The sequence below is a fragment of the Panulirus ornatus genome, chromosome 6 (genome assembly GCF_036320965.1).
Source record: "Panulirus ornatus isolate Po-2019 chromosome 6, ASM3632096v1, whole genome shotgun sequence".
In the NCBI taxonomy this organism is placed as follows: Eukaryota; Metazoa; Arthropoda; class Malacostraca; order Decapoda; family Palinuridae; genus Panulirus; species Panulirus ornatus.
This window is the reverse complement of record NC_092229.1, coordinates 39,889,998-39,908,933: the sequence shown is the minus strand read 5'-3', so window position 1 is coordinate 39,908,933 and position 18,936 is coordinate 39,889,998. Positions and strand designations below refer to the sequence as shown.

The 18,936-nt window shown below is 39.2% G+C and overlaps 1 protein-coding gene across 1 annotated transcript in view; it reads left to right on the top strand.

Moving 5' to 3' along the window:
• The window catches only part of LOC139749159 (SEC14-like protein 2), a 95,250-nt gene extending 77,510 nt beyond the window's left edge, over window positions 1–17,740 (top strand). Inside the window, exons 7-9 of the mRNA XM_071662811.1 lie at window positions 9,097–9,257; window positions 10,005–10,156; window positions 14,073–17,740. Coding sequence (XP_071518912.1) covers window positions 9,097–9,257; window positions 10,005–10,156; window positions 14,073–14,170 — 411 coding nt within the window. The 3' untranslated portion in view covers window positions 14,171–17,740. The remainder of the gene's footprint in view (window positions 1–9,096; window positions 9,258–10,004; window positions 10,157–14,072) is intronic.
• Window positions 17,741–18,936: the final 1,196 nt, after the last annotated feature.

The window sequence follows — 18,936 nt, the reverse complement described above, 5'->3', positions numbered from 1 at the left end:
CTGAGAACCAATCACTTTCCTCTCTTCCTACACGTACACATGCCTTACATCCTCGATAAAAACTTTTCACTGCTTCTAACAACTTGCCTCCCACACCATATATTCTTAATACCTTCCACAGAGCATCTCTATCAACTCTATCATATGCCTTCTCCAGATCCATAAATGCTACATACAAATCCATTTGCTTTTCTAAGTATTTCTCACATACATTCTTCAAAGCAAACACCTGATCCACACATCCTCTACCACTTCTGAAACCGCACTGCTCTTCCCCAATCTGATGCTCTGTACATGCCTTCACCCTCTCAATCAATACCCTCCCATATAATTTACCAGGAATACTCAACAAACTTATACCTCTGTAATTTGAGCACTCACTCTTATCCCCTTTGCCTTTGTACAATGGCACTATGCACGCATTCCGCCAATCCTCAGGCACCTCACCATGAGTCATACATACATTAAATAACCTTACCAACCAGTCAACAATACAGTCACCCCCTTTTTTAATAAATTCCACTGCAATACCATCCAATCCTGCTGCCTTGCCGGCTTTCATCTTCCGCAAAGCTTTTACTACCTCTTCTCTGTTTACCAAATCATTTTCCCTAACCCTCTCACTTTGCACACCACCTCGACCAAAACACCCTATATCTGCCACTCTGTCATCAGACACATTCAACAAACCTTCAAAATACTCATTCCATCTCCTTCTCACATCACCACTACTTGTTATCACCTCCCCATTTACGCCCTTCACTGAAGTTCCCATTTGCTCCCTTATATATATATATATATATGTATGTATATGTTGAGATGTATAGTTATGTATATTTGCATGTGTGGACGTGTATGTATATACATGTGTATGTGGGTGGGTTGGGCCATTCTTTCGTCTGTTTCCTTGCACTACCTCACTAATGCGGGAGACAGCGACAAAGCAAAATGAATAAATAAATAAATAAAATAACTTTTCTATGGGGTATAGACAAATCATGTATTTGGTAAATATTTTATATCCACTTCCTTCATGATTTTTTCATCATCTGGAAACATATTTAGGTAGATGTGTTGGAAATAAAATGTTTGAGCACAAAGTGTGGTGTGAGGAGGGTTGAACAAATAAGAAATGACGGGATAAGAGAGTGGTGTGGTAGAAAAATGAGTATGTATAAAAGAGCTAAAGAGGATGTGCTGAATTCGGTGGAACATATAGAGAGGATGAACGAGATATTGACAAAGAGACGATGTGTGTCAGAAATGGAGGGAACATGGAGAAGGGGAAAACCAAGGAGGAGGTGCAGGGATGAAGTCAAAGAAGATTTGAAGATTCAGGGCCTGGTCATGAGGATGGTTGTAAGGCATACAAAAGATAGTGAATTAGAATGATGTTGTATAGTGGGTTAACTTGCTGAACCAGAGCATATGAAGCAGTTGGGGGAAACCATGGAAAGGTTTGTGGGACCTGGTTACTGATAGAGTACTCTTGTTTCAGTGTGTTATATATGACAGCTACAGTGTGGATGTGAGCAACTGAGGCCATTTCTTCATCTGTTTCTGGCATGACCTAACCACCCTATCCATAAACAGATTAAACAGCCATGGTGATGTCAGACACCCCTGGCACAGACCTACCCTCCCCTGTAATTACTCCACCTTCTCTCTTCCTTCTTACACAGATGTCTTATTTTCTTGATAAAAATTCTTCTGTATTTGTAGAAGTTTTCTCCCACTCTGTATAGTTGCAACATCCTCCAAAGAGCATTTCTGTTAACTTTGTTATATACTTTCTCCAGATCCATAAGTGCCACATACAGATCCTTCAGCTTTTCTAAGTATTTCTCTCACACATTCTTGAGAGCAAACACCTGATCCGCTGCTGCCATTCATGAAAATTCCATTGTTCCTCCCACAATATGGTACTCTGTGCATGCCACCACCCTCTTAATTATCACTCCTCCATACAACTTACCAGGTACACTCGACAGACTTTTACTTTTGTAATTAATTTATCTTTGTACCCCTTGCCTTAATACAGTGTTATTATATAGACATTCTACTGATCCATAGGCACCTCATGATGATCCATATACATACTGAAAATCCTAGCTAACTGATCAACAACACAGTTACTTTCTTATGAAATTTAACTGCAGTACCATCCACTTCAGGTATCTTGCCACATTTCATCTTATGCAAGGCTTTCACCACCTTTTCTCTTTTCAGTGCACCATTCATCATGACTCTAACACTTTACATGCCTCTTCAAACCAAAAACTGTACATCTGCCACACCTTCATAATCCTTCATCTCAGCCATGCCTGTTACTTCTGCATTTGCCCCGTTCACTGATTTTTCCATTTGCTCTCTTGCTTTTCTCACACTATTTCTCACACCTCCAGAACATTTTTTGTTCTCCCTGAATCTGTCAATATCTCTGATGCCCATTTCCTCTGGCATCTCCCATCAAGGGGGTGACCAGACCACAGCTAAAGTCTCCTCTTATCTCTACCCTTAAATACCCCCCTCACATACACCATTCCATACATTCTTCCTTTATTTCTCTCTCCAGTACTCCTCCATTCTATTTCTCCATGCCACAGATGATCTTCCTGTCACATCAAACTTTAATTGCATTGTCATACACTTCCCCTGTAAACACCGAAACCACCTCAAAGTACCATGTTTCACCCACTCTTCCACTCCACAATTCATTCCTTCTGCATTTCCTGTCATACCATATCTATCATACACCCCTCATTTCATCAAGTCATACCACGTGTTCCTTTCAAATAGCTCATTTCCACAGTCTGGATTCTTGACCTCTGTAACTCATTTCATATCCAAGTTTTTGCTGCATAGGTCAGGGTCTGGGAGAATATGTTGTCCCTTAATCCTTTCTTCACTTCCATACTTACACCTATACCTTTCATTGTTAATGACTCTTCTTCTCTGTACTGCAGTCTCCCTTCTTACCCCTTCCATATCACCCAACTTACCCAAAATAGCTCCTAAATATGTAAATTCTGTCTCCTTTTTCAGTCTTTCTCCCCCATATCTGTAGCAGTTTCTCATCCGAATCAGCCACCAGCGCTGTATCACCAGCGAACAACAGCTGACTCACTTCCCGGTCCCTCTCCTCCACAACAGACTGCATACTTGCCCCTCTTTCCAAAACTTTTGCATTTACCTCCCTAGCCATGCCAACCATAAACAAATTAAACAACCATAGGGACATAACACACCGCTGCCGCAGACTGACATTCACTGGGAAACAATCACTCTCCTCTCTTCCTGCTTATACACGTGCTTTACGTCTTTCGTAAAAACTTTTCACTACTTCTAGCAACTTGCCTCTCACACCATATACTCTTAAAACCTTCCACAATGCATCTCTATCAACCCTATCATATGCCCTTCTCCAGATCCAGAAATGCTACATACAAATCCATTTGTTTTTCCAAGTATTTGTCATATACATTCTTCAAAGCAAACACCTGATCCACACATCCTCTACCACTTCTGAAACCACATTGCTCTTCCCCAATCTGATGCTCTGTACATGCTTTCACCCTCTCAGTCAATACCCTCCCATATAATTTCCCAGGAATACTCAACCACATTGCTCTTCCCCAATCTGATGCTCTGTACATGCTTTCACCCTCTCAGTCAATACCGTCCCATATAATTTCCCAGGAATACTCAACAAACTTATACCTCTGTAATTTGAGCACTCACCTTTATCTCATTTGTACAATGGCACTATGTATGCATTTCGCCAAATCCTCAGGCACTTCACCATGAGTCTTACATATATTAAATATCTTTACCAACCAGTCAGCAACACAGTCACCTCTTTTTTATTAAATTCCACTGCAATACCATCCGAACCCACTGTCTTGCCAACTTTCATCTTCCGCAAAGCTTTTACTACCTCTTCTCTATTTACCAAATCATTCTCCCTAACCCTCTTCACTTCGCTCACCACCTCGATCCAAACACCCCATATCTGCCACTCTGTCATCTAACATATTCAACAAACCTTCAAAATACTCGCTCCACCTCCTTTTCACATCACCACTACTTGTTATTACCTCCCCATTAGCCCCCTTCACCCATGTTCCCATTTGTTCTCTTGTCTTATGCACTTTATGTACCTCCTTACAAAACATTCTTTTTATTCTCTCTAAAATTTAATGATTCTCTCTCACTCCAACTCTCATTTGCCCTCTTTTTCACCTCGTGCACCTTTCTCATGACCTTCTGCCTCTTTCTTTTTTACATCTCCTAGTCATTTGCACTATTTCCCTGCAAAAATCGTCCAAATACCTCTCTTTCAATAATAATCTTACTTCTTCATTCCTCCACTGACTACCCTTTCTAATCTGCCCACCTCCCACGCTTCTCATGCCACAAGCATCTTTTGTGCAAGCCATCACTGATTCCCTAAATACATCCCATTCCTCCTCCACTCCCCTTATGTCCTTTGTTCTCAACTTTTTCCGTTCTCACTCAATCTCTCTTGGTAGTTCCTCACACAAGTCTCCTTCCCAAGTTCACTTACTTTCACCACTCTCTTCACCCCATCATTCTCTCTTCTTTTCTGAAAACCTCTACAAATCTTCACCTTCGCCTCCACAAGATAATGATCAGACATCCCTCCAGTTGCACCTCTTAGCACATTAACATCCAAAAGTCTCTCTTTCGCATGCCTATCAATTAACACATAATCCAGTAATGCTCTCTGGCCATCTCTCCTACTTACATACGTATACTTAAGTATATCTCTCTTTTTAAGCCAGGTATTCCCAATCACCAGTCTTTTTTCAGCACAGAAATCTACAAGCTCTTCACTATTTCCATTTACAACAATGAACACCTACACCATGCACACCAATTATTCCCTCAACTCCCACATTACTCACCTTTGCATTCAAATCACCCATCACTATATCCCGGTCTCATGCATGAAAACTGCTAACACACTCACTCAGCTGTTCCCAAAACACTTGCCTCTAATGATCTTTCTTCTCATGCCCAAGTGCATAGCCCCAGTAATCACCCATCTCTTTTTATCCACTTTCAGTTTTACCCATATCAATCTAGAGTTTACTTCATTACACTCTATCATATATATATATGTATATATATATATATATATTTTTTTTTTCACACTATTTGCCATTTCCCACGATAGCGAGGTAGCATTAAGAACAGAGGACTGGGCCTTTGAGGGAATATCCTCACCTGGCCCCCTTCTCTGTTCCTTCTTTTGGAAAATTAAAAAAAAAATGAGAGGGGAGGATTTCCAGCTTTGTCGCTGTCTCCCGCGTTTGCGAGGTAGCGCAAGGAAACAGACGAAAGATATGGCCCAACCCACCCACATACACATGTATATACATACACGTCCAAACACGCAAATCCTCAATGTATACATATATATACACACACAGACATATACATATATACACGTACATAATTCATACTGTCTGCATTTATTCATTCCCATCACCACCTCGCCACACATGGAATAACAACCCCCTCCCCCCTCATGTGTGCAAGGTAGCGCTAGGAAAAGACAACAAAGGCCCCATTCGTTTACATTCAGTCTCTAGCTGTCACGTAATAATGCACCGAAACCACAGCTCCCTTTCCACATCCAGGCCCCACACAACTTTCCATGGTTTACCCCAGACGCTTCACATGCCCTGGTTCAATCCATTGACAGCACGTCGACCCTGGTATACCATATCATTCCAGTTCACTCTATTCCTTGCACGCCTTTCACCCTCCTGCATGTTCAGGCCCCGATCACTCAAAATCTTTTTCACTCCATCTTTCCACCTCCAATTTGGTCTCCCACTTCTCCTCGTTCCCTCCACCTCTGACACATATATCCTCTTGGTCAATCTTTCCTCACTCATTCTCTCCATGTGACCAAACCATTTCAAAACATCCTCTTCTGCTCTTTCAACCACACTCTTTTTATTACCACACATCTCTCTTACCCTATTATTACTAACTCGATCAAACCACCTCACACCACATATTGTCCTCAAACATCTCATTTCCAGCATATCCTCCCTCCTGCGTACAACTCTATCCAGAGCCCATGCCTCGCATCCATACAACATTGTTGGAACCACTATGCCTTCAAACATACCCATTTATGCTTTCCGAGATAATGTTCTTGACTTCCACACATTCTTCAAGGCTCCCAGAATTTTCGCCCCCTCCCCCACCCTATGGTTCATTTCTACTTCCATGGTTCCATCCGCTGCCAAATCTACTCCCAGATATTTAAAACAATTCACTTCCTCCAGTTTTTCTCCATTCAAACATACCTCCCAATTTACTTGACCCTCAACCCTACTGTACCTAATAACCTTACTCTTATTCACATTTACTCTCAACTTTCTTCTTTCACACACTTTACCAAACTCAGTCACTACCTTCTGCAGTTTCTCACATGAATCAGCCACCAGCGCTGTATCATCAGCGAACAACAACTGACTCACTTTCCCAAGCTCTCTCATCCACAACAGACTGCATACTTGCCCCTCTTTCCAAAACTCTTGCATTCACCTCCCTAAGAACCCCATCCATAAACAAATTAAACAACCATGGAGACATCACACACCCCTGCTGCAAACCTACATTCACTGAGAACCAATCACTTTCCTCTCTTCGCACATGTACACATGCCTTACATCCTCGATAAAAACTTTTCACTGCTTCTAACAACTTGTACAAAGGCAAAGGGGATAAGAGTGAGTACTCAAATTACAGAGGTATAAGTTTGTTGAGTATTCCCGGTAAATTATATGGGAGGGTATTGATTGAGAGGGTGAAGGCGTGTACAAAGCATCAGATTGGGGAAGAGCAGTGTGTTTTCAGAAGTGGTAGAGGATGTGTGGATCAGGTGTTTGCTTTGAAGAATGTATGTGAGAAATACTTAGGAAAGCAAATGGATTTGTATGTAGCATTTATGGATCTGGAGAGTGAAAGGTATTAAGAATATATGGTGTGGGAGGCAAGTTGTTAGAAGCAGTGTAAAGTTTTTATCAAGGTTGTAAGGCATGTGTGCGTGTAGGAAGAGAGGAAAGTGATTGGTTCTCATTGAATGTAGGTTTGCAGCAGGGGTGTGTGATGTCTCCATGGTTGTTTAATTTGTTTATGGATGGGGTTGTTAGTGAGGTGAATGCAAGAGTTTTGGAAAGAGGGTCAAGTATGCAGTCTGTTGTGGATGAGAGAGCTTGGGAAGTGAGTCAATTGTTGTTCGCTGATGATACAGTGCTGGTGGCTGACTCATGTGAGAAACTGCAGAAGCTGGTGACTGAGTTTGGTAAAGTGTGTGAAAGAAGAAAGCTGAGAGTAAATGTGAATAAGAGCAAGGTTATTAGATGCAGTAGTGTTGAGGGACAAGTCAATTGGGAGGTACTCTTGAATGGAGAAAAACTGGAGGAAGTGAAATGTTTTAGATATCTGGGAGTGGATTTAGCAGCAGATGGAAACATGGAAGCGGAAGTGAATCATAGAGTGGGAGAGGGGGCAAAAGTTCTGGGAGCGTTGAAGAATGTGTGGAAGTCGAGAACATTATCTCGGAAAGCAAAAATGGGTATGTTTGAAGGAATAGTGGTTCCAACAATGTTGTATGGTTGCGACGCGTGGGCTATGGATAGAGTTGTGCGCAGGAGGGTGGATGTGCTGGAAATGAGATGTTTGAGGACAATGTGTGGTGTGAGGTGGTTTGATCGAGTAAGTAATGTAAGGGTAAGAGAGATGTGTGGAAATAAAAAGAGCGTGGTTGAAAGAGCAGAAGAGGGTGTTTTGAAATGGTTTGGGCACATGGAGAGAATGAATGAGGAAAGATTGACCAAGAGGATATATGTGTCGGAGGTGGAGGGAACGAGGAGAAGTGGGAGACCAAATTGGAGGTGGAAAGATGGAGTGAAAAAGATTTTGTGTGATCGGGGCCTGAACATGCAGGAGGGTGAAAGGAGGGCAAGGAATAGAGTGAATTGGATCGATGTGGTATACCAGGGTTGACGTGCTGTCAGTGGATTGAATCAGGGCATGTGAAGCGTCTGGGGTAAACCATGGAAAGTTGTGTGGGGCCTGGATGTAAAAAGGGAACTGTGGTTTCGGGCATTATTGCATGACAGCTAGAGACTGAGTGTGAACGAATGGGGCCTTTGTTGTCTTTTCCTTGTGCTACCTCGCACACATGAAGGGGGAGGGGGATGGTATTCCATGTGTGGCAAGGTGGCGATGGGAATGAATAAAGGCAGACAGTGTGAATTGTGTGCATGGGTATATATGTATGTGTCTGTGTGTGTATATATATGTGTACAATGAGATGTATAGGTATGTATATTTGCGTGTGTGGACGTGTATGTATATACATTGTGTATGGGGGGGTGGGTTGGGCCATTTCTTTCGTCTGTTTCCTTGCGCTACCTCACAAACGCGGGAGACAGCGACAAAGCAAAATAAAAATATATATATATATATATATATATATATATATATATATATATATATATATATATATATATATATACACATATATATTTGCATTTTGTTACACTGAGAGTAAATTTTCACCATCAAAAATTAATAAAGTCTCATTGAAAAACCAATTGCACCAAATGGGCCCATCATTTCCGTGCAGTCTTAAAGCTGCAGGACCCCATGAAAGGGGCCCTCAGGTTGTATAATGAATTTATTTTGAATTGAAACATTACTCATGATTACTTTGATGTGTAACAAATGTAATACTGAAAAACAATTCTTGACATTTGTACAGCATTGTGGTATTTGGATAATTGATGGAGAAATGAGAAATAGAAATAATTTTACATTAAAATGGGGACAGTGTATGAAACTGAGGAGAATATGTTGAAATAGTGTAGATTTAGAGCCAAAATGATAGGAATATTCCAAGTATGTTTGGCACAGATACGTGATACCATACATTGCAAATGCTCTGGGATTTTATGATTATGTCAGGGAAGGAACTGCAGGTTCAGATTAATGTTTACTAGTGTATATGCAAGTATAGTGTGGTCTTACTGTGATATATATTTTCAGATATGTCTTGGAGGAGAGGTCCCCAAGAAATATTATCTAAGTCTCAGCAAGAGTAACCTGTCCAAGCTTGTAGATGATGATAAACTCACTACTCTTACGCTAAGTAAAGGAGGGAAGAAGAGACTCAAGTATGATGTCAAGCAACCTGGATCCCACTTAAAGTGAGTCATAATGAGAATACTGAAAGTCCACCTGAAATATGTCAATATGTCTTTTAAACTTTCACATACCTCTTAATTTGAAAACTTTACTTTTGTCCTAAGTTCTGAAAATTTCTTTTAATATATAGATATCATTAATTCTTTTCATGTGCAGACAATTCCAGTGGAGAAAATAACTTTTGATTTCCCTCTGCCCCTTTATCACATGTGACTTTGGTCCTGTCCTTCATTTTGTCTTGCATGTGTCCAGCTAGTTTCAATGTTTTAAAAGCCCTCCCATCCACATAACAACTCCTCTCATTTTTCTGTTTATTTATTCATTTGTGAATTCCTACTTGTAGATCATTCCTCATGTATGATAGAAGGAGGTTTACACCAATTCTTACAGACATTCATATGCATAAATTTTTTTACTCTTACATCAGTTATGCAAGTTTCTTTTGATCAGAATTTGAAAAAATTCTTTTCTAAGTTTCAGTGCATAAAATTCTACTTGTTAACTTATCCCATTCATATGCATAAAATTTTTTACTCTTACATCAGTTATGCAAAGTTTCTTTTGATCAGAATTTGAAAAAATTCTTTTCTAAGTTTCAGTGCATAAAATTCTACTTGTTAACTTATCCCAAAAACTGTTATAGTCCAGATCCGTATTGTATTCTCACTTGATCATTCACACACCTGCAAGTCAGTATAATCCTGGAGTTTCAATATATTTCCATTTATTTTCCATCCATATTCTTGCAGGTGGGAATTTCGTACTGAAGATTTTGACATTGGTTTTGGTGTGTCTCGCAAAGTAAAGAAAGGGGAGGAGGAGATTTTAGTACCAGTGCAGAGAGTTAACTCACAGCTGGTCACTGAAGAAGGTGACTTGGTGTGTCCAGAACCTGGCACTTGTAAGTGTTTAATGTATATTGTTCAAACAACGTAGTTTACTTATCATTAATACCAGTTACTGCATTCTGAATAATGCTAAATAGACTTAGTCAATCTATCGATCATCCTTACTCAGTTCCCAATTTTTTAAGGTAGATTAAGTACATACAGCCACAGACATCACTCTCACATCCTCACCCCTGGCTAAGTGTGTTCAAGTGAAGCATGGATTTCCACACATGGAAAATGCTCCGTACTTTTTCACTTTACATGCTAAATTGATTCATTGAGACTTTTTGTTTTTATTCATACCACCTCCAAAGATGAAATGCTTCCTTTACATATGTTCCCCAATCATTCCTTTAGTATCTTCATTTGAACTACCCTTAGCTCAAATCAGGTCCTTTACATCTATCCATCTCCTCTTTGGTCTGCCTTTCTTCTTTTTAGCTCTTACTATACTGCTATATATCTTCTTGGCTAACCCGACATCTGCTATATGCTCTCCATGACCATTCCATTCTAAGACTTTCATCTTTGTACCTTTCCAATAACTTTTTCATGCCACATATCCTCATTTTCATTCTATCTGTCCTGGTTCAAACTATGATATGCAATTTATTCGTCTCTTCTGCTTTTATCTTTTACCTGTCCTGACCTACACTCAGGTGTCATGTCCATATTAGCAGTGAGACAAGTACTCCTTCATGCACACTCTATGTTTAATTTTTTCCCATTCATCGAAACTCCAGTACTTACTTAAGTCTCCCATGTATGACTTGGCATTCATCTTCGACTTCACACTACTGTCTCTACTAAGATTTACTCCCAAGTACTGAAACTCATTCACAACATTGAGGTCTTCACCATGCAAACTACTCTTAAGTTCCCTCCTCCCTTCAAAAGGCTGGGTCTTATTTCTATTTGCATTCACTATTCTATGAAACTACTCTGATTTAGTGAACAGCACAGCATCATCCACATTCAGAAACTGCAGCAACATCCTTTGTGTTTCTCCATCACATCACAATTACACAAATTTGCTGTCATCTCATGCAATGCCCCATCCATAAAACATTCAAATTATTTTGGTGATGTGGCACAATCTTGACATGCTCATGTTTATTTCATGTCACATATTCATATCTATGCTTAATTTGACAAATTCACTTCTTTCCTTATAAAAGCTCAACTGCATTCACACGTCTTCCATAAACACAGTTGTGCCAGGCATAATCATCTCCAGATTTTCTGATACTTACCTTTATAATGTCTTTTTCTGTTTTAAGAAATTTCATAAGAAATTTTATAAGGCAGAAGTAATGAATTGATATGTATTCTCATCCTACTGTACCTCTGATCTAAGTCATGTTTCCAAAATTCAGATGTACAATTGAAACTTATAATGCAGCTTAATTCTTTTTCCCCCACAAGTTACAGGATGAGATGTTTACATCACATATCACACATAAAATCTGCTACAGTTCTGATTAATGCACATGTTAAAGGAGGAATGTTTGCATCCACAGGCCATCATTTATCTTTAATGAAATCTGCTACAGTTCTGTTTAATGTGTGTGTTAAAGGAGTAATGTTTATATCATAGTTCATTGGCCATCATTTATCTTACAATGAAATCTTCTTCAGTTGTGCTTAATGTACATGTTAAAGGAGAATATTTTGTCTTGTCTCTGTGCAGTGTCTACACTTTATTTTTTTCATTCATGTTTGCCATTGCCCACGTTAGCAAGGTAGTGCCAGGAAAAGACAGAAAAGGTCTCATTCACTTTCATCCACTCTTTATCTGTCACTTATAATGCATCAATACCAGAGCCCCCTATCCACAACTGGACCCCACAAACCTTTCTTCGGTTTTCCCCGACGACTTCATGTGCCCTAGTTCAATCCATTGACAGCAATGTCATCCCTAGTATACCATGTTGGTCCAATTTGCTTTATCTTTTGTATGTTTCTCGCTATCCTGCATGTTCATGCCCCAACCCTTCAAAGCATCTTCCACTCCATCCTTCCACCTCCTTGGTTTCCCACTTTTCCATGTTTTACCCACCCCCAACTTCTGATATTATAACCTTTCATTATCCTTCCTTCATGCATCCTCTCCACATGTTCAAACCATTTCAACACATCCTTTTCAATTCTCTCATACATACTCCTCTTACTACCACACCTCACTCCAACCCTTTTATTTCTTTTTGATTAATCCTCCTTACACCACACATTGCCCTCAGACATTTAATTTCCATCTCATTCACTGTCTTCAAATACATTTTTGCCTTTGCTAATGCCTCACATCCTTACAGCACTGGTGGGATTACCATACTATCAGACATACCCATCTTTGCTTTTAAAGACTGTGACCTCTTTCTACAAATTCCATAGTGTACCCTTTGTGCCCTCACCTATCCTATGGATCATTTGGCTCTCATGGTTCCACTTACTGTCTTATCCATTTCCAGGTATCTAAAACTCACCGCTTCCTTGAAATTCTCTGCGGTCAGACATCCCAAATAAACTGTCTTTCTTCACAGTTATACTAAGTAACTGTGCCTTTATTGATCATTTTTCTCAGCTTTCTCTAACACACTCTTCCAAACTCAGACACCAGTTTCTGCAATTTCTTACTCTTATTTGCTGTCATTGCCATGTCATCAGCGAACAACAGTTGACTCACTCTCCAAGGCCCCATCCACCCTCAACAGACTTTGTACTGCACATCTTTTCAAGACCCATGCATTCACATACCTCATCACCTTGTCCATAAACAAATTAAACAGCCATGGTGACATCACACATCCCTGACACAGACCTACCCTGACCTGGAACCAAATCACCTTTCTCTCTTCCTACTCACACACATGCCTTACTTTTTAATAAAAATTCTACAGTGCTTTCTAACACGTTTCCTCCCACAGCATATATTATACATGACACCTTCCACAGAGCACCTTTGTCAACCCCATTATGCTGTATCAAGTTCCATAAGTGCCACATACAAGTCCTTCTGATTCTTCAAATTCTTCAGAGCAAACACCTTATCCATACATCCTCTACCACTCCAGAAGCCATATTGTTCCTTCCCAGTTTGACAATGTGTATACCACCACCCTTTTAGTCACCATTCTCCCTTACAAATTACCAGAAACACACAACAAACTTCAACAAACTTACACCCCTGAACTTTGAACATTCACTTTTGTCTCCCTTGCCTTTATCCGGTGGCACTATACAGGTACTTTACCATGAGTCACATATACATCGAAAATCCTGACTAACCAAACAACAAACTAATCATCCCCCCTTTCATTAAGAAATTCAGCTGCAATGCCATCCACTCTCACTGCATTTTGTATTTCAGTATGCTTTCACTGTCTTCACAAAACCACTTTTCATGCTCACTTCAGGAGACCTCCATGTCTAAAACATTCCTCCCCTGCCACCCTATCACACACTACATTTAACAACCTTTCTGTATACTCACTCAGTCTCCCCTTTACCTCATTTGTACTTGTTACCCCTTTACTGATGATCCTAATTTTGTTCTCGTTTATCTCACACAATTGACCTCCTTCCAAAACATTTGCTTATTCTCCCTTAAGCTTACTGGTATTCACCCACCCCAGGTCTCATTTGTTCTCTTTTTTCAGCCCATTTACCTTCCACTTGACCTCCTGCTGCTTTCTCTTGTATATCTCCCAGTCACCTGCACTCTGTCCCTACTTATAATGACCATACACCTTTTTCACTAGCAATTTAACTTCCTCATCACACCAATCACTACCCTTTCTCATCTGTCCACCTCCCACCTTCTGCATGCATTATACATAAAGTGTTATGTGAAAAATTTGTGTGTAGTGTTCCAATTGTGCCATTTATCATTTCTTTGAAAATAAAACCTAATTTCTGACTTCTCAACAGATGTAGTGACCTTCGATAATGAGTTCAGCTATGTGCGGTCAAAGAAAATTTTGTACACAGTATATGTGGAACCTCCTGGTGGCTTAAAAGAAGAGTGATTCTTTTGTCAGTGTCACTGACACGTTACAGGGTAAATCATCAGATAAGGTTACATTACATAGATGATACCTATTATGTACAGCTTATGACAGTAAACATACTTTAAGGTTTGTAATTTAATTTAGGGATTTAAGGCTATTATTTTATCAAAAACATGCAAGATTTCCATTTAAAATTTTTCTTTGCTGCTGTACCAGATGATTCATCATTCAGAAGTTGAAAATTGTACCATCACTCTAGTGCATACATTTAAGAATTCAACCTCTCCTGCCCCAGCAACATCTCTATACCACTATACACAAACATGTGGATAGTCACCTTTCTGCTCAATCCAATCATGTAAATCAAATACTGAACACATGTCCCTAATCCCCCCTAAATCAGAATCCATCTAGGCTTGTCCTTTTATTTCCCTCATCCAGTTCTCTAACAGTACCAGCACAACCAATTCATAACCCTCCATGTCTGCCATGTCATTCTGCTTCACATAGTGCATCATATTTAATAACTAGTGACTATCACCAATACCCCTTCAACATTCCTCTTCAGTAGATCTCCTGGGAGCAAACAGTAGTTGTTGCCAGGTATCTGAAGTCCATCAGCTGTGCAAATATGTAAAGCTGGGGGTACAACAGCGTTTAAAACATCAGCATCATGTACATCCATCCCTTAATATATGAATGGGTTATGTTTGTGAAACACCACCTTCAAATCAAAATTTCAAATTGATGTCCATTAACCTATATTTTAAAATGGGAGATGCATTTCTAGAGGTGAAAAAAAAAACATTCTCCATAAAGTAATGAATTTCATTGGATACTTTTCTGAATATTAATTTTACAAAATACATTGTAAATGTTAACAGAAATGGCATATATAACATTCACTGATGTACAAAATTGTGCAATAAAGCACTTTACTGATTTTGATAAGATTTCATCCACAGTGACTGATTTTTCTGTTTTCGTCATTGCCATAGCTTCTAGATGCTTCTTACTTATTTTAAGAAGAATATAATATAGTTGTAAACAAAAGACTTTGAAAGCTTTTCTGGAATATTCTTAATTGTATCTTTTGTTTGGAAATCAAATAGGTGCTCAAGTCTCTATTTGTAGCTGTAAAATTTTGTAAATAGAATCTTTATAAATCAGGGGGTGGATGTATATAGAAATTTTAGAATGATCTGGATGACCTAGGTTTCACAATTCAGGATAAAAGACAGATGATTGATAATGATTGTAAGATCATGTAAAAAGTCTTATTTATAGGTTACTATTATTGCTGGATGTACAGAATATTTATCAGGGAAAACTATAAATGAGAGATAGTGAAGTAAGATGTATATATTTTTTCCACTGCATTTCATACAGCACCAGTGATACTCATGTATGAGAAGCAATACTTTACAAATTGCTTATCATTTTGTCAAATTTATGTCAACTTCTTGTATATTCAAAGAAGAGTGGTACATACAGTATCTTACCGAAACATTTCAGCTAGAAGCCATCATCTCCATATGTGCAGCTTGTCAGCATTTACTTACATAACAAACATAAGAATGAGAAGAATATATACTATCTCACAAAGTATATGCAGTATAAACCATATGTAAGAAATTAATGAAATATAATTCTACAAGTTAGATATAACAGGAAATAGATATAGAAATGGAAAAGCATGGAATTTAAGAGTGTTATGGCTACCAAGCAGTCTGTAGTTTGAATATCACTAAATAAGTAACAGTGGAAGAAATGGCTTTTCTCCCATAGTATTACTTCCACTGGGAAACAAAAATAGTTAAGTCTTTTATTACCCATTCCTGATGCCACTCCTCCCCACAGGAAACAACACAAATGCATGAAGGACATAGACAAAGAAAGGCCACATCCGTTCACACTCATTCTCTAGCTGTCATGTGGAATGCACTGGAACCGTAGTTCTCTATCAACATCTAGGCCCCATATGCCTTTCCATGGTTTATGCCCGACATTTCACATGCCTTGGTTCAATCCATTGATAGCATGTTGACCCTGGTATACCACATTATTTCAATTCACTCTATTCCATGCATGCCTTTCACCCTGCTGCATGTTCAGACCCTGATTGTGCAAAATATTTTTCACCCCATCCTCCATCCCTTAATTTGGTCTCCCTATTCTCCTTGTTCCCTCCTTTTCTGATACATATATCCTCTTTGTCAACCTTTCCTCATTCATTCTCTCTATAAGTCCAAACCATTTCAACACACTCTTCTGCTCTCTCAACCACTCTTTATATTACCATACATCTCTCTTTCCCTTTCAATCCTTACTTGATCAAACTACCTCACATCACATATTGTCCTCAAGCATTTCATTTCCAACACATCTACTCTCTTTTGCACAACCCTATCTATAGCCCTTGCCCCACATCCATGTAATATTGTCGGGACTACTATTCCTTCAAACATGCACATTTTTGCCCTACCAGATAATGTTCTCTCTCTCTTTCTACACATTCTTCAGCACTCCCAGAATGTTTGCCCCCTCCGTACCCTGTGACTCGCTTCTGCTTCCATTGTTTCATTCACTGCTATGTCCACTCCTAGATATCTAAAACACTTCATTTCCTCCAGTTTTTCTCGATTTAAATGTACGTCCCAACTTGTCTCTCAATACTGCTGAACCTAATAAACATGCTTTTATTCACATTCATTCTTAACTTTCTCCTTTCATACACTCTCCCAAACTCAGTCATCAACTTTTGCAGTTTCTCACTCGAATCGACCACCAGTGCTGTATCATAGGCGAACAACTGACTCGCTTCCTAGGCCCTCTCATCCCCAGTAGACTGCATACTCTTATATCAGATATTGTGCCTTTCAACCTGTATCCCATTATGCACTTTGTATTATTTTCAACTACATTTCACTAATAGAATCTATGCTCTTATATGTGATACAGTAAGTATTGTAGCAGATAGTTGGTAATTCTGTGAACTAAAAATGTATACATTACTTTGTAAATTGGGTATAGTTCAGTGGCTTTCCTACATAGCAAAATGGAAAAAGAACATCTTGCATTTGGGAGAGCATCTAAAAATGTTTGAAAATGCTGCAGATACCACTGGCCGTAATTTTTTGGAACATACTTTAAATAATTATGAAGAAGGGAGCCTGTGGATTATCATTTTTCAGTTGTTTCATAACTCATTCCTGTATTCTATGACAAATATATTTCTATGGGAAAGCATTTATATTTTTCTTGATATGATAGCCTTTGATAAGACAGCAGTGTTGACATTCAACACAGCCTGTAGTTTAATATGACATAAAATGTCATGCTAATACATGGCCAAATTAGCACACAAACTTTCTTGACTGTGTTTTGGATTATCCACTTCATTTTTAAGATGAGTGTTTTCAGTGTGATGTATATTTTTTTCTTTGCATGTGAATGTGAGCGAGGCTCTTATTAAGGTATTTTGTCAAAGGGACCTAACAGTTTTGGAATGGAACACCTCAGTGGTGCAAGATCTAAATGTTCTACAGGAAAATTGTATTTTGGAAATAAATATTCTGCATATTCCACTATGGTATATTATTATTCCAAAATGAATTTATCCTGTTAAGGATGATGAAATTTTCTTTATGACAAAGGAAAAGCAAATTTAAGACTAGTTACCTCATATGACTTTCTATACATATATTTATTCATGTGGGAGTATGTGATAGAGTGTAAGAAAGTAAATTCTCGATTAATATGGGTAAAACTGAAAGTTGATGGAGAGAGGTGGGTGATTATTGGTGCATATGCACCTGGGCATGAGAAGAAAGATCAAGAGAGGCAAGTGTTTTGGGAGCAGCTGAATGAGTGTGTTAGTGGTTTTGATGCATGAGACCAGGTCATAGTGATGGGTGATTTGAGTGCAAAGGTGAGTAATGTGGCAGTTGAGGGAATAATTGGTATACATGGGGTGTTCAGTGTTGTAAATGGAAATGGTGAAGAGCTTGTAGATTTATGTGCTGAAAAAGGACTGATGATTGGGAATACCTGGTTTAAAAAGCGAGATATACATAAGTATACTTATGTAAGTAGGAGAGATGGCCAGAGAGCGTTATTGGATTACGTGTTAATTGACAGGCGTGCGAAAGAGAGACTTTTGGATGTTAATGTGCTGAGAGGTGCAACTGGAGGGATGTCTGATCATTATCTTGTGGAGGCTAAGGTGAAGATTTGTATGGGTTTTCAGAAAAGAAGAGTGAATGTTGGGGTGAAGAGGGTGGTGAGAGTAAGTGAGCTTGAGAAGGAGACCTGTGTGAGGAAGTACCAGGAGAGACTGAGTACAGAATGGAAAAAGGTGAGAACAATGGAAGTAAGGGGAGTGGGGGAGGAATGGGATGTATTTAGGGAATCAGTGATGGATTGCGCAAAAGATGCTTGTGGCATGAGAAGAGTGGGAGGTGGGTTGATTAGAAAGGGTAGTGAGTGGTGGGATGAAGAAGTAAGAGTATTAGTGAAAGAGAAGAGAGAGGCATTTGGACGATTTTTGCAGGGAAAAAATGCAATTGAGTGGGAGATGTATAAAAGAAAGAGACAGGAGGTCAAGAGAAAGGTGCAAGAGGTGAAAAAAAGGGCAAATGAGAGTTGGGGTGAGAGAGTATCATTAAATTTTAGGGAGAATAAAAAGATGTTCTGGAAGGAGGTAAATAAAGTGCGTAAGACAAGGGAGCAAATGGGAACTTCAGTGAAGGGCGCAAATGGGGAGGTGATAACAAGTAGTGGTG